Below are 20,000 nucleotides of genomic sequence, written 5' to 3' on the forward strand. Positions count from 1 at the left end.
CATGGACTCACCCATCTTGACTCACGGCGGCAAGGCTGTTGTTTGTTTAGTGTCCAAGAAAAAGAAAAGGATGTCTTGGCTAGTAGAAGCTAACAGTTAGCATTAGCCACTCCACCACATAGCAGAACTCCTTCACGCTTGTGTTATTTGTGAATATCAAACATCAACTTTGCAAAGCTAAAGAAGTCAATGGTAAAGTCGTGTTGCTGTTAACCAATATTAAATGTCCAAATATCAGGAAATAAGACTCTAAGTCCTGCCGATTGCAGCTCAAGTCTAATCTGGCTCATTTCTAGTTCCTGACACAGCCGGAGATTTGTTTCTCCCGATCATGACTTAAGCCTAATTTATACTTATGCATCTGCGTTGGGACAGAGACATGCAACGCCATTATTAAAGAGATATTTCACTTCAGACACGGGACAGATTAAAGAATGCATCCCAGAACAAGTCTGAAAATATGAACTTTTATTCACCCATGACTGAAGGAGCACAAAGATATGCAGCAAGCATTTTATTCATGGACGGAAAAGATGAGGAGCATTAGTTTAGAGGTGCCAGTCGCATAAAGATGTGGATGGGGAACAAATTTGTTAATTGAAAAGTCTCTGAAATACATTCAAACACTGTAAGCACAATAGTTTATACACTATTGTGGACCAGATACGGGACTACTAATGGTGGCAGGATAGCTCAGAATAGCACTACGCCCTCTGTTGTCCTGGCAGGCAATTGTTTTGCAACAATCGACCTTTTCAGTGCATTTGCGCTTCTCCCTATAGGAGCTGACACAGAAGTATAAAGTAGGATTTATAAGACATTCAGTCCTACTCGAGACCACTGCAAATTTATTAAAGTATGAGTAAAAACCTAAGTATTTAACCCCATTTTCCCAGAATTAGCTGAACATCAGATTAATCTCAGTTTGGTATTTTTATTATTTGTAGATGTTACAAAGTCCATTTTACTCGTTTTGTGCGCCGTGCATCCTCTGTTAAATAAAGGGAAGCGAATGTCCTGAAGGTAAAAAAAACACAACGACATTAGTTTCAAAGCCATTTTGGGTTTCACAAAATTTAAAGAAACAAACAAAAACAATAAATGAATTCTAATTTGTGCTTCATATTTCTCTTTTTTAAAAGCTTTTTTCATGCACTTCAGCGTTGTGACTTCCAGTCACTGTCTGTGGACTGGAGTGCTTCATGTACATAAACGTATCATATTTTTATACGTGTGTGTCATTTGTGGGTCCTTTGTCACTGCTGTGCATATTTGTGTTGTTTAACCTTCCAAGTTTATCATATAATTTAGTCTAAAATACAGGAAGGGGAAATGCCTGTGCTTCCCACTGCCACTTTTCACTGGAATGCTGAAAATTTGCCCTAAACATCCCAAAGAAGCGTTTATTTTATGAAGCTAGAAAAGTAGGCCAAGTACTGAGTTCTGTGGAGAACATTTACATCAGCAGGAGAACCACAAGAGATTTCACGTTGGTTACTTTTAAATTAGAAGGCAGGAATGCTGTAATCAAATTTCAAATGTTATTGTTATAAATAGTCGTGTGAATCATTAGTAACTTGTCTTTGAGAACATCTTGTTGTGAAGTCCTTTTGAGGAGCTGTTGCTTAATCTGATCTTAGACAAAAACTCACTATGCTAACGTGGGCTCCAAACAGGACCACACGCACTCTGACTTCTCACAGTTGAGTGCTGGCATTAGGTAAATACCTTTCCCAGGTAGATCCATCACAATCCACCTGAGTGAATGGACCAAACAACAGTAAAGAGAGGACAGCATTGTAGTGACCGTGGCCCTTTGTAATAGCTTTGTAGAGGTTAATACGGCCATTGTGGACCAGGCCTGTGCCTGTCGGAGCTTGTCTCATGCAAGGTGGCAATTAGGAGAAAGGCCAGGAGAAAGGAGAAGAATGTGGTCATTGTCTACCAATTAATCCAGAGGAGAGGGAGAGGGTCTGACTTGGCTTTGCACATTGTCAGGGCAGGATGCGGGAGGGGCTACCGTGTCCAGGTCTGGTATCACCAGGACGGGGAGGCAGGAACCTGATCCAGGGGTTTCCCTGCATCGCCCCTCCTCTTTTTCTTTGTCTTGGGCACAAGTGATGCAAACAGAAGAGCCTCTGTGCTGGAGGTGAAGGGGAACTCTGGAGAATATTCACACAAAGATCAGTGAACTTGTTAATGTTAGGAGCAACAAACAGAGTGAGGTTTGCCTTTTAACCCTCTGGAGGCAGGCGTTGCAGATTTGCAATGTTTAAACCTACCTACCTGGTTACTCCACATACGTATTTCATGAGCATTTTTTTTACTCAGAAGTACCTCTGAAGGACTTAGTTGTTCGTCCTTTTATCAAAAGTCATTTTGAGCCTGAGAGGGTTCACTTCCTGAGAAAATACATATTCATGGTACTTTTTACTTTTTCAGGGACAGAAGTATTTGTTAAAAAATAATAAAAACGGCTTTTTATTCTCTTACACATACAGACTGAATGTTTCCAGTTAAATCTATCAGCTGTAGTTCAAACATCTACGCTAATTTCACCACAATGATGTCGCTAAACCACATTCTTAGTCATGATTTAGCAGGTTGTGGTGATTAAAGCTCATTCCCCCAGTAGAGTATGAATGACTAATCTCGTCAAAATTTTGTTTCGAAAGTTAAAGTCCAAAGTAGTGCAGAAACTGTGTTTTATACCTATACGGTCAGTCCCTGTGAGTTTCCCATGCAGACTCAATGTGAAAATAGTCTTCCACCACTATCACCTCTAGCCACCAAAAGAAAATACACAGAGCAATGTTCGGGTCAGATGAAGCCAGACAGATTGCTGTCACACTGTAAAATATGCATTCATGAACTCACTCATCTTGGCTGGTGACTGTGTAAGGCTGTGTTGGTTTAGTGTCCAAGAGAGAGCAGAGTGCATCTTGGCTAGTAGAAGCTAACCATTAGCATTAGCAACTCCACCACGCCAACTCATCCGGCTAACTTCAACTTCCTGAAACAGGAGCTTTTTATAGAGATTGTCTCACAAGGTCATAACAGATTAAATCCTTTAAATCTCCATTTTATTATGCAAGAGACCAGAGTTAGCAAAATGAAGATCATGCTCATAGTAAAAACTTGACATGAATTTATATCTGCAGTATAAAATACAGTCGATCTGTGATGACAAGCAGGAGTACAGTCTGTGGTCTAAATAAAAATGTGGCTGCAGGTGATTTTTTTTTAACTGAGTCATCTGATAGGCTTATTTCACAGCCGGCCTGTTCATTTGAAGGTGTAGAGAAGGCACAGGTGCATTAGCGAGGGCTGCATTCCATCCCTGCATGACAAACTCCAGTCAGCTGCTGCTCTGATTCTGATGCACTGTTGTATGTGGTGAAGGTAGGAAAAGCAGTGGTGTGTTCATTTGTCACTAATAATGCTTTAAAGTCATTTTAGGAGTATATATATAGAGAGATATATCTATATTTCTCTCTCTCTCTCTCTCTCTCTCTCTCTATATATATATATGTATATATATATATATATATATATATATACATATCCCCCAGAGACCCAAATTTAGAAAACAACTGCAAAATCTTTTTTTAACCTTTCACATGTTGTTCTAGGAGGCCAGATAAACGGGCCTATTTACACATTTTAACAGCCGATAGTGTTGCAGAACTGAACAATAGAGCCTATTAGCAATGTAAATGTGGTTTTAAAAAGAAAAAAATGGGGAAGGTTTATTTTTGCAGACTTAAATCTGATGTTGAAATATTACAACCGTGGGTCTCTGGGGGATATACAGCGCTTTATAAGCCTGGCGGCCCGCCAGGCTTTGCTTGGCCACCCGCCAGGCTAAGCGTCATGCCCCGCCCCCCTCCCCGACCCTACCATGTCCGCTGACACAAACGGCGCAACGAAACTAGCGCCCTCCATCAGCTGATACCGGTGAGAAACAGCAGCGGAACGTGTGCAACCACCCCACCCCCGCTCTCACGGAGGAGGGTTTGTATCAACTAGCCGACTAGTCGACTTCACTGCTCTGTAGTGACTTTTTATGCCTTTCATAGACTAGTCACTGTCACATGATAATGACCAACAAGATGCAGTCCTCGGAAAAGACAGCAGGAGACGAGCCCTTGTGCGTCGGGAGGCGACGCGCTGTGCCAGAGTGTCGGTATCTGAAGCCTGCAGTAAAACGGACATTTGACCAAATTGTGACCTTTACCCTCTTGCAATTGAACCATCCCCTCACCCCCATCCTAACCTTAACTTGTGCATGCAATGCTTTGTTTCGCGTTTCATCGTTTCTCTCAAACACGCTTAACGGAAAATTTAGACTGACATACTGGGTAAAGGTTAGGGTCGGGCATGGGGGTGAGGGGAAGTTAAATAGCAAGAGGGTAAAGGTCACATTTCGGTGAAATCTCCGTTTTACCGCAGGCGTCAAAAAGCGACGTGCTGTGCCAGAGCGTTGCCTCCTCACGTGCGTCGGAAAAAAATGCTTGGTCACCCATCGTCAGTTTTAGCCGCTTCAGGTGTATGACGTCATCAATGACTAGTCAAAGTCGACAACTGTCGACTTTAAAAAAAATTAAGTCATCCAGCCCCTAATATGTGTGTGTGTGTGTGTGTGTGTGTGTGTGTGTGTGTGTGTGTGTGTGTGTGTGTGTGTGTGTGTGTGTGTGTGTGTGTGTGTTTGTGTGTGTGTGTGTGTGTGTGTGTGTGTGTGTGTGTGTGTGTGTGTGTGTGTGTGTGTGTGTGTGTGTGTGTGTGTGTGTGTGTGTGTGAAAAATTAAGGGTCACACATCGGTTGTGAATTTATGAAGCAACAAGTAGAGTCAACGGTAGAGTTGTCGTTTCCGCTGAAATGCATTACACCTCCTGTACTTCCTGGTTCAAACCACTTGGCAGAAATGGCAGCAGAAGAAGAGTTTACAGGAAGTACATTCTTCATTCACTAAAGCAACTAGTGTTAGTTTTGTGGCTTTTGAGGGCGATAATAATACTATTGCTATTATGTACCCCCAGGTTAAGCTTTTAATTATTTTACCACCCAACCCTATATTAATACAAGATGTTCCATGTCATACACGGACAAACAGTTTACTACATTCATATTATTGTCTTTGGGTGGAGAATGGATTTATTCTTTTATGTTGGTCAAAACAGAAAAAGGTGTGAATAAAAGGTCTGATATGTAACGCATACATAGATGCTTTTTCAGCAGATCTTTGTGTTCTTAGAGTTGTTTTTATTTATATATTTTCTAGTAAAATTATTTTTTTCTGAACTTTATTCAAGTTTCACTTCCATTGCTGGCCAAAAGTCAGGTTAATGAATCAATGCTGTAAAAATGAGCTGGTTTCTGCCCGTCCATAGCTCTAGCCAAAATTAATAATGGTTTTAGTGGAATGTCTCCTCCTCGGCTCTTTCTTGGACTCATGAACTTTTTTCATCCTTGACTTGCTGGACTCGTTCCATCCCACTTAGCTCTTACACAAGCATAGATGCAACCCTCGGAGCTGTTTTTCAGTCCTGCTTTCACCACTCCGTCTTTTGCCACCGTCACCCACTCATGACCACAATGAAACCTCTCAGCCACCACTTAGCCTCTGATGGATGGTTTCTATTTAGGAATGGCATGTGACCACAAACCACAGTGCACAACAAGACTGTTGACAGGTCTAAATAGAAAAGTTCAGCAGTAGAGGAAATAAAGCTCGACTTGAAACTTACCCACAAAATAACGCTCCATAAGGGCTCCTTCGCTTGCTTTATTTGGTAAAAGTATCAATGCTTTTAGTTTATTGAAGTTGGTTTGTGTGTGGTCCTTTTGGAGGCAGGTAGAGCTGACGTTAACTGACAAGCCTCTAAGAGGTTTTTCTAAGCCGCGTGAAAAGCTGGAGTTTATAAAATGGAACCGTGAGCAGATCCTTATTGCTTCTCAGGTAAATAACAAATTAATTTGGGAGATTAAAAAAGGACTTTATGAAATCCTGAAGGTTCATTATTCAGTACCAAAACTTTGTCTGGATTGGTTAAATCTGTTAAAGCCATCAGCAAAAGTCAAAAGTAAAGATTGCCGAGGCTAAAACAGCTAACATGTTTGTGTGTACTAGTCATTGTGGTTTGTTGACACAGGAATCAGAAAAAGGCTGATGGAGGAAAAGAAAAGGAGGTGGAAATGGTTTTGTGGATACAGGATTAGTTAGTTTACATTCAAAACGTTCTAGAGGAAACTTGTGATTCTTTTCATCCAAAAGTTTCATTTATGAAACTACCGGGGATATTTTGTGATCATTGGGTAAATTTAAGAAAACTTGTAGAACCACACTTTCCCACAGGAAGAGGGATCAACGTCCGTTTTCTATGCCTGCTTCATCCTGTTAAAAGTCCCGAAGAGCTGGTGCATTTCCCAGAAAACAGTGGGAGTGAAAGTAGGGGTTCATCCTATAGATAGGTAGTGAGCCTTTTGCAGACAGCTACTATTTATTTAGAATAATCCTTTTTTATTTTGTGTGTGATTTTGGACAGCACGAAAATGTGGGAATACTCAGAGAAAATACCACAAAACATTTCCCCTCTAAAGCCAGTAACAGCACGGCTAATGGATGTCTACAAACAAAAGCTCAGCCTGTAGCTCAGTCATTTTGCTGACACTGACTTAAAATTAGCTGTATTAGAAACTAAGAGTCATTCACAATGCATGGATCACATGAAACCTTTGAATAAATGTCAGCCATGTTGGTCTGTCAGCAACATAACTGACGAACCACTGGATGGATTTGAATGATGAAGAAATCAAGCATCTGATGTTCGTCAAAACTGATTTATTACATAACTACAGCCACATCAACCAGCCTTAGAGAAAGCCTGACTGGCTAAAGTCAGTCCTCTGTTAATACTGAGCTATAATGTGATGCGGTAGCAGCACTAACAGACAGCACATAATGTGATTTTGTAGTTTTGACCAAAAAATTAATAAATAAAACATTTTTTTGGTTTAAAACTCATATTTATGTTGACATCTTTGTTGAGTGCACCATAAAGGATGATGTATGATTTTTCAGAAATCCGTAAAAGTGATTGTCTCATCATGTACTGAGATATAATGTAAGCAATACGTCTTTTATTTTATTTTATTTTTTGCTAAGCATGCCTTGCAGAGCTCCGTCCAATAGGAAAATGAGCATCAACCAGAACTAACCAATAGCGATAGACTAGCGCTTACATGCTTCAAATTTAAGGAATACCTCAGGTGATGCAGAGTTGATGAACTTTTCACAGACAAGTCTCTAAAATATAAATATATGAGAACACAACATGACATGAGAATAATACTCGTTTTAACTGTTTGTCGGCTACCGAAGCACAGAAGTAAACAAGAAACGTGAAGTCGCCATCTTAAAAAAACGAAAGGAGAAATTATTTGTGTGATATGCTGTTCAGCCACTAGATGATGCCATCGGATAAGAGAAATACTCCGGAAACATGCTTTAAGTAGGATTCAGAGGTGAGCAGAAGATAAAATCATCAAATATAAACATTTAAAAAAAAATTACTTTACTTTTTTTATCTCAAAAATATTTAAGAAACAAATATGGAAAAACCAGAAGCACCAGTTCTCTACAGGTAATGTTTTTTTTAATGTTAATGATTTTTGTATCCCTAAGTTTGTTTCCTGCATCTTATCCATAAATAAAAACTAGAGCAGTCCAGCAGAATCCTCCTCCCAATCCTCCGCAGTCAGAGAAACAAAGAAACTACTTTTTGCAAACCCTGCAGATTCTGTCCAGGCTGAGATTATTCTACCTCCTCTCATCAGCTACAGCTTAAAAGACAGAGCTCAATCCCTGTGAGATGAAGGCTTGCATTAACACTCATTGATTTAGTATAGCTGCTAGAAACAAAAGAAATCACATGAATACAGAGCAAGCTCTCTAAATCATCAATGATCCCGACAGACTGAGAGAAACCTGGGTTTGTTTTCATCACGTTGGTCTCCTCTTTTTCTTTGCTGATCTTTTCTTTTCCCTGTTTGGACCAAAAGGATTCAAGGTGAATGCCGTCTTCTACTTTTTCCCACATCATTAGCTAGAAATCAGGCTTTTGGTGCTTTAAAGCTTCAGAGTTTCCTCTTTTCCCTCCTCCAAGAACAAATCTAGCTGCCATGAAGGATGGAGACAACTGTTTGAGATTTTCTGGAGGAATTTCTTGCTGGAATGGACAAAGCATGGGCATAATATTGTAAAACTCTGACATTCCTGGTGAATATTTGCACGGATCATTTCACGGATGATTGCTGGTTACGTGTGCTGTCAGCCGCCTGATTGCTGTTTTAGAACAGGTGTTTAATACAGAGATGCATCACATTTTGAAGCTTATTCTCCTAAAACCTCTCCAGATTTCTGAAGTCTAATCGCTGCTGACCCTTGAATACCCTTGATGTTTTTGTGTCCTCTGCATAATTCATATTTTCTAAACCTGCCGTGAATCCTACGCCCTGTGAAAGACTGGCTCAGACAACTGAAAACAGATAATCCACCGCAGATGGATAAGTAAATATGACAAACATGGCTCTGTGTTGTTGGCACCGACCTGATTTTTTAGGATAAACCAGCATGTGTTTGTCGGGGTTATAGTGTGATGGAAATAAAACTGAAAAGAAACTATGAACGTTAAGATCTATTTAATCCGTTTAAGAATTTATTCGCTTAAAGAATGCACACAGCATGCATTAACTGCATTCTTTTCAGATAGTGTATGAATCTGTAGTAGATGCACATAAAAGCCTACATTTTTTCACAGTTTAATGTATTCCATTTTAACCTCCAGCTATGCAGGTAGATCCGTTTCTGTCTGTTTTTACATATAAACTAGTGTGTGGGACATCTACTTTGTTGCTATGTTTCTTCACAATAGTTCAACAAAAGAAATGGCAGGTTAAAGGAGAAGAAGATCCACGTTGGGAGTGAGTTTTTGCCTCAAGCAGAGGAGTTGAAGTATCTTGATGTCTTATTCATGAGTAAAGGATAAATAAAGGCTTTGTCTGCAGTAATGAGGGCGTTCTGATCAGTGTTGATGAAGATGAGCTGAAGGAGAAAGCTCTCGATTTACTGGTGGGTCTACGATCAAAACCTCACCTATTGTCATGGGATTTGGGTCATGACATAAGCAGCCAGATCCAGGATACGAGAAGCTGAAATGAGTTTTCTCTGTAAGGTGGCTGCATTCAGCCTCAAGCCTCTTTTCCACCGGACGTGAAAGTGTCGCAAAACGGTCGTGAAACGTGCTTTGCGGCCTTTAGCTGTTAAAGTGTGACATTTTGGATGGGTTCCAGAAGCGAATGGATGCTATCGTTACGTTTTGTGTCAATTTTTTACGCGTTTATGCCTCCAAAACATGTCAAACTCTGCAGTTTAGATTGGACCAGACAGGAAGTCAAATATGAAAGAAATGTGAAACATCCGGAAACTTTCTAAATAAAAGTCATATGCAGCTAAACATACATCATCTTCTGTAAAACCACCATAGCCGATGTAAACAGGGCAGAAAATAAACCACAGACCTTTTCGGTTACATGCTGCTGTCTTTTCTTTGCTTGTTATTACGTGGACTTCTAAAACCACGCATGGTGTTGCAATCCTCCTATGATTTTGTGACCTTAAGGAACCAATGCTTTCGCGATCGATAATCCCAATCAAAAGCAGATCTAAAAGTTTTAAAAAGATTTTTATTTTTATTTGAAAAAGCTGACTTCAGAGAAGAAGAAAGGGAATTCATCTTCATGTGGGAAACAACCAAAAGACCTTCACTATGCCTTAACTATCTACTGGGGGCACAGGTGTTCAGATGTTCTGCAATATATACTGGGACTTGGTTAGACAGTGTCTTATATATTAATGGCAAAATGTTGTACCAAACCCTAGAGTTAATTGGGAACCAATGAAGTTGTGTTAGAACTGGAGTAAAATGATAATACTTTGGTGTCTTAGTCTACAGTCTGGCCACAGCATTTTGCACCATTTGTACACAGTCTAAAGAAGTCGCAGTGAAGGCATAATACAGAATTGCAATAGTCCAACCAAGTAGACACAACAGCATGAATCACAACTTCCATTTCAGAACAAGTGACAATATTGTATAATTTAACAATGTTTCATAACTGGAAGAAACAAGAGCGAGCCAGAGATTGTACGTAAACATCTAAATTACAGTCATTATCTAAGTGCACTCCAAGGTTCCTAACAGTAGGCCTAACCTGACACGCCTGAGGCCCAAGTTCTTCAATTATTTGATGCCTACGTTTACCGCAAGCACAAACAAGGATCTATGTTTGATCTTCAGCGAGTTGTTGGATATTCTTGGAATATTGTTGGAAAGTTTTGCAGCTTCAAAGAGAGTTAATAATACATTGAGTTTAATCAGTTCTGAATGGTGGCATGGTGTGGAAACAATCATCTGACCTTGAACGTGAACAAAACAAAGGAGTTGATTTTGAACTTCAGAAGAAACAGGGTGGAGTCAAACACTGTTTCCATCATGGGAGAAGAAGTGGAGGTGGTTTAGGAATACAAATACCTTGGAGTTCACCTGGACAACAGACTGGACTGGAGAAAGAACAACGAAGCCATTTACAAGAATGGACACAGCAGACTGCACTTCTTGTGGACGCTTAGGTCCTTCAACGTCTGTAGCAAGATGCTGCAGACCTTCTACAAGTCTGTTGTTGAGTGTAATCTCTTCAGCCATCGTCTGTTGGGGTAGCAGCATCAGAAACAGGGACATGAAAAGACTCAACAGCCTAATAAAAAAGGCTGGTTCTGTTCTGGGGACGACTGTGGAACCACTGGAGGAGATAATGCAAAGAAGGATTCTCCAGAGAATCAAGAAAATGATGGACAACCCTGAGCATTCTCTTCACAAGACTGTCCGACAACGGAAGAGTGTCTTCAGTCAGAGGCTTCTTCAGTTTCGCTGCAACACTGACCGCTACTGGAGATCCTTCCTGCCAACAGCCATTGTAATATACAATAACTCGTTGATGACTTGATTATTATTATTATTCTGAGCTACTACAGCAATCAATTTCCCTCTGGGATTAATTAAGTATTTTTGAATTGAATTGAATGTGTATACATAACTGAATGCCATCAGCATAGCAGTGATAGGATGCCTCGCAAGATGACCTCAGAGAGGTCTCTGTAAAGAGAGCATATGAATAAAAAATAAACAGTGGTCCCAAAACGGAACCCTGTGGTACACCGCAACATAGACACTTGATTATGACATGTACAGGGATGCAGCAACTGACCAATTGCTAAGATGTTAAGCATAACCCCGTAAGGCAGTTCCAGAAACACCTGCCCAATGCTTCTGTCTGTCAAACAGCATGTGGTTGTCCACTGAGTCAGAGGCAGCAAATGATCAAGCATAAGAAGGACTGTACAGCTTCCAGAATCACTTTGCATAAGAACATCATTGGAGACTCTAAAGCCTGGGGTACATGGGAGACAGATGCACCGCGCTGTGGTTTTGGGTAGTTAAACGGTCACACAGGACGTACTGCGCTGCTGAGCACTTTTTTGATAGTCGCGCGATAATCATAACATCACGGGGGACTTGAGAACAGGAAGTGGGAAGTGAATCAATTGTTTATAAGTGATCAGACTTGCCGTCATGTTTTGTAAGACTCTAATTCATTAAAAAGTAAGCACACTATTTATTAGAATATTTTAAGATCAATAGTAATTTAATGTTGTCAAAACTGCGGTTGGGTTTGCGCCGTGAAGCCGTTCCACTTCATAACGTCGGTTGTAAAGTACTCCACAATGTTGTAAACAGCCGCAGCGCTTGAAAAAGAACTGGCACTTATCTTCAGCGCCTCAGCGCGGCACGACCCTTCTGGGACACGGTACTCCCCGTGTACTCTCATTAACTACAATGGCTTCTATTTGAAATGACGGCGCGTCCGTCTCCAGTGTGCCCTAGGCTTAAGAAGGACTGTCTCAGTGGAATGACCTTTACAGAAACCTGACTGGAACTCATCCATGATGTAATGCTTGTCTAATGCAGTAGCTGGTTGTTATATCAAATAAAACCTCTGGATTGGAGGCTATGTGATGCGTTCTGCTTTATTATTGCAAAAGTTTGCTTTATTTACCAGCTCGTTAGAAAAAGGTTCAGTTTAGATGATACAATCCTGAATGGTTTAGATAATCTAGGCTGGGAATTAAGCTCTGTTACCATAGTGATCTGCTAATTTTGGCTTGGTAAGGAGCAGTTTGATGTGCCCACATTCTGCATAATAGTACGTCACAGAGTAGGACATTCACTGTGCTTGAGATTTATTATTTATTTAGAAATTATTTTATCATGAATATATTCTTACTTCCTATATTTTCTTATCTCTTATTTTTATTTTCCTTTTCTGCACCAAGTACCGCAGCAATTGCTTAATGTGGCAATAAAACCCTTCTGATTATGATTCTGATTTGTTTGCATTAGTGCAATGCTGGTTCAAGGGACACTTTGGGAAAACTTAGACTCTGGAAAGTCTCACTGGGGAGAGGGATGTCTTACTTTCCCTTCTGGATCTAATCCTTTCATGGCCCAAACTTAGATAATCAGTAGAAAATGAGTGGTAGAAAGGAGAGGACGACTTGGAAGCAGGACCTTCATCAGGGCTCCTTTAGACTGGCTTCACACAGGATGGAGACCCTGTTATAATGTAAAAGACTAGAACTCATGCTGATACTACAGCACCATCACAGTATATAGTCCACGCTCCATTGTGGAAGAACAAGAATATTGAGTCAGAATTAAAAATGTTTGTGACTTTGTCAGATCTTGTGTTTTAATGCATGTTCATTATTGCGTAAGGAACCCGTAAAACCTCTTGAAGAAATTATAAATACACAAAATATGAGAAACCATCTGAAGAGATGGTTTCATTTTATTTTACATTTCTGTAGATGTTAGGCTCGTGTTCCAATTCCAAAATATTTTGTTGCATATACAAATTTGGCATTGGATTTTTATTTTTGTCCATTTTCAAAACTCTTAAATCCCGAACTTCACTAGTAACAGTGTAAAAGCGTTTTGGCCTTTTGAGTTTCAGTCTAACATCTAGTCTGCTTTGTGAAACAGTGTGCACAGAAGGTGGTCAGAGAGCAGCGGGGATTTACTGAACTATGAGCCACAGCCTTATCCGTGACACACACACACACACACACACACACACTGGGATTTTGCTGCCATCTGGCCAGATGAAAGTCACATTTGGCACGTTTTTTCTGACTGACTCTCAGACGTGACTCAACCTCAGGCCAGTGTGCAAACACACACAGAGAAGGCAATCTTTTACAGTGGTTCTGAGGGTTTCTGTCATCTATCTCAAACGGTGCAAGGGAGTTCTGCAGGTCACTGATAGTGACCTAGCCCACAGCATTGCTGCTTTGCTCGGGCACTCAAGGACGTACGATTAGATTCCTAATTCTTGGCCTCAAATATAGTTTGTAGCCTCATCGTGAGAGAGTCATGACAAGGCGTTTTTAGATGTGCAGACATGTCATACAGAAACTAGTATTATGAACAATTCCTTTAATTTTAAAGCACAAGTACATAGAAAATATCTTTACTTTGTTTTTTGTTTTATTCTTTTTATTTCACATGCAGGCTGAACGCGAAAAATTTCTTCCACCCATATTTCTTGCATTTGCTGCCAAAGGAAATTAGAAACACCCGGATTAGAAAAGCCACACAGATCTATGGTTGTTGTTGATTTTGCATCCAGGAGAGAGCAGAGGATATATTGGCTTTTTGAAGCTAACTATTAGCATTAGCACCTCCACCACATGGCAGAACTCCATTTTGTGAGGATAAAATGTTGCAGAAAAAATGGCGGCTTTAGCAATGTCATGTTGCTGTTAGCCAATCAGATGTCCAAATATGTAAAAAAAAAAAAAAAAAAAAAAAAAGACTCCAAATCATTTTCTGCCCTCCACCCTTCCGGCTGACTTGTTTCTGAAACTGGAGCGCCGGAGCTTTTCTTCCACAGCAGCTGACTCACAAGGCATTCATACATACCAGCATGAGACCACAGCAAATGCATTGAAATAATAAGTGAATGAGAGCTTTAAGGGAAATGTCCCCTTCATTTTTTTTTTATTTTTGTTGTAAAAATTAGAAAATAACCCAAAAGATTTGTCCAGCTGTCTTATCAAACAGTCGCACCGGAACCTTTTTCTCCAGAAAACAACTTACAAGAGGTTCATTCCTATTAGAGACCGCTGCAAATGTATTAAAAATAAGAGTAAAGTTAACTTTAAACATGTTGTTGCCAAAAATCTATAAAAAATCCTACTTTTTCCTGTTATTTGACCTCACCGTTGGTGTTTTTGGAAATATAGAAATCTGATAAATAGTTACTGACGGGTCACGTTTTGAGTTGGGGGAATCACATGATCAAAACCCATCAAGTACAACATTTAATATTGAGTCAGTCTTATGATTTTATGCCGATCATTAATGAAGCAAAAGTGACAGTAAATGTTTGCACCTCATAACCAGTGTGCATACGTTGTGCTGTACAACCACTAATGGTCCTTTTGTGGTCCCATTATTTCCACACTAATTCCCACCACATGAGAATTCAATAACTTTGAAGTTTCTGCACCGACTGAAACCTTCATCCATCTTCTTTGTGTCGGGCCTTTTTTTTCCTGTGATGACATCGCCCATGCTGCATCCCACACATGCAGATGACTAGCTTCTCCCTCCTGGCGGTGTCTCACCCTGCGTGTTGAAAATAGCTGAAGCTAGAGCACGACTTGTGTAGCATTGATTTGAAATTCAATCTCGGCAAATACCCCGAGGCTCTGTCTCTTAGATGTATCTCTGGTTCTGGAGGAAATAAAGGCAAATGAGCAGACACAGAGTGAGGGGAAAGCGGCCTACATTACCCATTCAGATTGCTGCTGTTTGCAGACTTAAACATGTGCATGCACATAGAAGTTTGACAGTTCCTCTTGAAATATGTGTGTGTGTGTGTGTGTGTGTGTGTGTGTGTGTGTGTGTGTGTGTGTGTGTGTGTGTGTGTGTGTGTGTGTGCGTGCGTGTGCGTGTGTGTGTGTGTGTGTGTGTGTGTGTGTGTGTGTGTGTGTGTGTGTGTGTGTGTGTGCGTGCGTGTGCGTGCAGCTTGCAGACAAGCACACTCCGACACAAATCACAAAACTGAAGAACTTTTAAATCCCAGTTTCTCCATCTCTCCCTTTACTGCTGTGACTCATCCATAAGGTGTCATTTACCCAGAAGTGTCCTGAGCTCATCGCAGTAATCACTTGTGTTTCTCCAGAGCCCTTGAAGGTTGAGTGTGGAACAAAGGTAGCTTTATTTTGAAACATACAATAAATTTCAAGAGGAAGGAAAACACATTTGACATGATGAAATGTGTTTGGGAAATGTCAGACTTGTGAAAGTTAAACTTAGAAGGGAAAACAATGCAACAGTGGGCATAAAAAAATATAGATGGTAGGAGAATTGGACATTGGGTGAAGATGAGGAGGAAAGCTGATTGATATTTGAAAACTGGTCTTAAAGAGCAAGTCACCAAAAAATCAACTTTTTTCCTGATAAGCTATATAAATGCGTGTCTAATCATGCTGCAGACAGGTGCAGTCAATAGTTTTGCACTTTAATGCATTTTAGTTAAAATTGTAATTTTCTGCTTGAAACTGTCATTGTGCCGTTGTCAGGTAAAAACTCTGCACTGCATTTGAATTTAAATCTGCCATCGCTATTGGCTAAGAGGTACCCTAGAACATTAGCTGGTACCATATGATGTCACAATGTCGTTGTGAGCTTGTGTGTGTCTGTAATTGTTAGTGGCTACGCCCTCTCGGTCTGCTTGGCAACAGCATTTGTTGCATTTTTAGAACAGGTGGTGGGAGTTGAGTAAGAATCTGGTAGGGGGTGACTTGCTCTTTAAGTAGGGTCAGACTGATTCAGAGGGTTTGATATGGCTTCACAGAAACCAAACCAGTAAGAAGGAAGACTCTGATATAAACGCTCCTGTTGTTATGAATGTCGATGGGGTCTTTTGTCAACCCCGCGATGAAGCATTATATCTAAAAACTCTCACAAAGGTTTTTTTTTCCTATTTCCCTTCTGTGTAAGAAAGGACAGGAATTGACATACTTATGTGGAGTAAATCAGATCTTAAAGAGCAAGTCACCCCCTACAAGAAACTTACTCCAAGTGTGAGTCGTAGTTCAGGCCTGTGTCGTGTCTCCATCCATCATGGATGTTTTTAGCCCATTTTGTGGAGCGCTGAAGCACCCCTAACTCATCTCCCATCATCCCTAACATTTGATAATTCAAACCATTTATTTTTACTATGTGTTTTTTTATAGATACTCGTAAAATTTAAAAAGCATACAGTGCTTGGTTGAAGCGTTCTATTTCAACAACAAAAATGCAGCAAACCTGGAACTCTGGTGGAAACAGTCAAGTGCAGGTGAACAAGGCTGGGTGATTGAGTGCAGAGTAGAACAAGACAACAGCGCAGGAACTAAAATCATGCCATTTTAAAAATATATAAAAGTTTAAAGGTAGCAGTTATTCATAGTCCTACGTCACAAGTAACTTTATTTCTTTCATGTATTTATTGCTGGACAGTTAGACCAAATATCTGCTTATTTCAATCATTTTAATAAATAGCAATAACCCTAACTCAACAGTTGAGCCCAAAGGGAAACCTGAAGGACTTTTCTCCCATTAGGTCCAGTTCTGCTGCCCTCCTTCTGTCACCAGCTTTTAACCTCTATCTGATGTTTTGTTTCTTTTCATAAGAGACAGAAAAAGACAAGCAGTGTGTGTGTAGAGCTGCTCCCCCTCCCTCACCCATCTCTCTCTAATATAACCCTCCGCTGTGCTGGTCTAAGCTCACGAAGGAGCATTAAAACGACTGAGTCAGCATTAACTGGGTCCACGTAGGCAAGTAGTTCAGCTTCATCACCACACACACACACACACACACACACACACACACACACACACACACACACACACACACACACACACATCAAGATTCTGCTGAACCACATACAGCTCATTGCTGCAGTCTAACCACTCTAGATAAAGGCCCTTTTATTATCAAGGACACTCGCTGATAAAGTGTGAGTGGGAAGAAGAATAGTGCAGGTTTTTTTGGCATAAAGATTATTAGTGTGAGTGCATGAGTGTGTGTGTGTGTGTGTGTGTGTGTGTGAGTGCGTGCGTGCGTGCGTGCGTGCGTGCGTGCATGCTTGCGTGCTTGCACGTGTGTGTGTGTGTGTGTGTGTGCGTGCATGCTTGCGTGCTTGCACGCGTGTGTGTGTGTGTGTTTGTGTGTGTGTGTTTGTGTGTGTGTGTGTGTGTGTGTGTGTGTGTGTGTGTGTGTGTGTGTGTGTGTGTGTGTGTGTGTGTGTGTGTGTGTGTGTGTGTGTGTGTGTGTGTGTGTGTGTGTGTGTGTGTGTGTGTGTGTGTAAGGGCAATGGTCTACCTGTTGTTCTGTAATAGGTTTTCACAGCCCTGACTTTACTCACATTCAACAGAGCTTGCTCCAATGGGAAACTGCACCTTACATCTCAGTGGTAACCATTGGCAACCAAAACTGCGGTGCAAATTTTGCACCAAAAGCACACAAAACTGAAGAATAACTGTCACGTGTGTGCAACAAAAAGTTTAGAAGGGCATGCACAGATACTGGGGTACATTTACTGTGTGGAGAAACACAACAAGGTTCTGTTTAGTCAGCTCCTTCTCCATCCAAACTGCATGTTTTATCCTCAACCCTGAAAATAAAACCAGCGTTAGCCTGTTCCCGGGCTCTGCACGGCATGGGGACTATCACAATAGCAGCGATTGATTAATGGCTGCTTTCCTGACAAGGACAGGCTATTTTGCTGTTGTCACTGCTTTTCAAGGAAACCCAGATTTAAAGAGTGAAGAAGATGGTAAAAGTAATGCTGCACTCTACCATGAATCTGCACTAATGAGGAAGAGGAGCAGCTGAAGATGACATAAAACACAGACAGGGCTTTGAGGGAGCTTTTGTGGCACAGGTGTGTTTACATACAGGTGAGATAGAGGAAAAATAAAAGTGGGGAACGAAAAGAGATGATCCTGCATTCAGTTGACAAAGAAGCCTCAGATCCATGGTTCCCGAATGTGTGTGCGTGCGTGCGTGCGTGCGTGCGTGCGTGCGTGTGTGTGTGTGTGTGTGTGTGTGTTTGCTGAGGGGTAAATGCAGGACATGAACAGTATCTGCAGCCAGCTTGCCTCTAGTGAACTTGTTCACACAGGCTCTGGTCTCATTCCTCCATCCTAGAAAGAGGTGCTGCTTCACCCAGAAGTAAAGCTGAAGATTTCCACAGCAGTGAGAGAAATGGTTAGGATAAGAGATCACGTGACTGGAATTAACACACATCAGGGATTATCTCTGATTATGGTTTCAGACAGATGTTTGGGTTAAATACATCTCTTATCTGTTTTTTTTTCTCCTCAGACAGACCCGAGAGCAGGAAACTCCTCCAGACTTCTTCTACTTCTCAGATTTTGAAAGACACAATGCTGAAATTGCTGCTTTTCACCTGGACAGGTGAGATTGACCATGTTTATATCTCCTGTGATTTTCTTTCATTCTAATCAGATTTAATCCAGTTTGACTTGAATTTAAATTAATTGGTTTCAAGTTCATTCGTTTTAATGTTTCATTCCAATGTACTTATTGACGTTTGAACCACTCTGACCCTGTTGTATTCCATGGGTGGTGGATTGGATCATTTCAGTGGGATTATTAAATCCCTGTAGGATTAAGTGACACTCAGAGAGCAGGATCATGTTTCCTGGTCTCTCTTAAGTGTATTGATGGGTTGTTTTTTTTTACTCTGAGGGGCAGGAAGGGTCAAACTGGAATATCGTTACAGAGCCCCTGCAAAACCACTGCAGCTCTGGGTGCTAATCTGGTGTGTTCGTTCATTTGGAGTCTTGACTACTTTCCAGGGCTCTCTCATTTTCTGACAGCAACACGACTCTTGAGCATATAGATGCAGAGAGCAGAGAGGTAAATGGGTTAAGCGTGCTAACACACACAGATGCTCCTTTGTCCCATAAACCCGACGGTGACAGTGCAGTCTGCAGCCTCTGAATGCCATCTACTGTAGGCTAAAGTTTCGCCAGCTTTCTTCCTCTCAGCCAGGCTGCTTGTGTGCTGGTCTGCTCTCAGGAGGCCTGATCTTTGTCTCACATTGTGGGGTCATCTGAACCACAAACATACAGTGAGACAACCTAAACACAGGAGTTCTGATACAGGAGCGCAAAACCTTCAGACTGTTAGAAAGTTGGAATGCTCCCTTTGAATCTCCATATGTTTGTTTGTTTATTTATTTATTTATTTATTTTTAAGGATTCTTGACTTTCGGAGAGTGCCCCCAGTGGCAGGACGACTCGTCAACATGACAAGTGAGATCCGAGATGCGACTCGTGACAAGAAGCTGTGGAGGACCTTCTTCATCTCACCAGGTAGAGATGCTGGCTGGCAGAGAGGCCGTTTGGCTGTGGGGTCACGCAGCAACAGATCTGCACCTGCATTAACATAAAATCTCCACAAGGTGGCACTGTAAGACAGCGGACCGTCAGCAGAAAAATGGGCAGGAATTCGTTTCTGTTTTTATTTATTTTGTAGCAATAAAGGTTATTATATATAACATAAGGCAGGGGTCTTCAATTCTGGGCCTGTAGGGCGAGGTATCCAGCATGTTTTAGTGGTTTCTCTGCTACAGCTCACTAAATTCAGCAGCTCCTCAAGCTCTGCAGAAGCCTGCTGATTGAAATCAGGTGTGTTGAAACTGTATTTAAGATTAAAATGTGCTGGATACCCCTGCCATAAGGTTTTAATTTATGTTTAAAAAGTCATATTAAGAAATTTCTAATAATAATAATAATAA

General features: G+C 41.0%; 1 protein-coding gene across 1 annotated transcript in view; it reads left to right on the forward strand.

The window, feature by feature from the left end:
* The window catches only part of fam20ca (FAM20C golgi associated secretory pathway kinase a), a 49,676-nt gene that overhangs the window by 23,239 nt on the left and 6,437 nt on the right, over nucleotides 1-20,000 (forward strand). Inside the window, exons 4-5 of the mRNA XM_015945715.3 lie at nucleotides 18,560-18,652; nucleotides 19,460-19,575. Of these exons, the coding sequence (XP_015801201.1) occupies nucleotides 18,560-18,652; nucleotides 19,460-19,575 (209 nt within the window). The remainder of the gene's footprint in view (nucleotides 1-18,559; nucleotides 18,653-19,459; nucleotides 19,576-20,000) is intronic.

This window comes from Nothobranchius furzeri, chromosome 12, assembly GCF_043380555.1.
Source record: "Nothobranchius furzeri strain GRZ-AD chromosome 12, NfurGRZ-RIMD1, whole genome shotgun sequence".
In the NCBI taxonomy this organism is placed as follows: domain Eukaryota; kingdom Metazoa; phylum Chordata; class Actinopteri; order Cyprinodontiformes; family Nothobranchiidae; genus Nothobranchius; species Nothobranchius furzeri.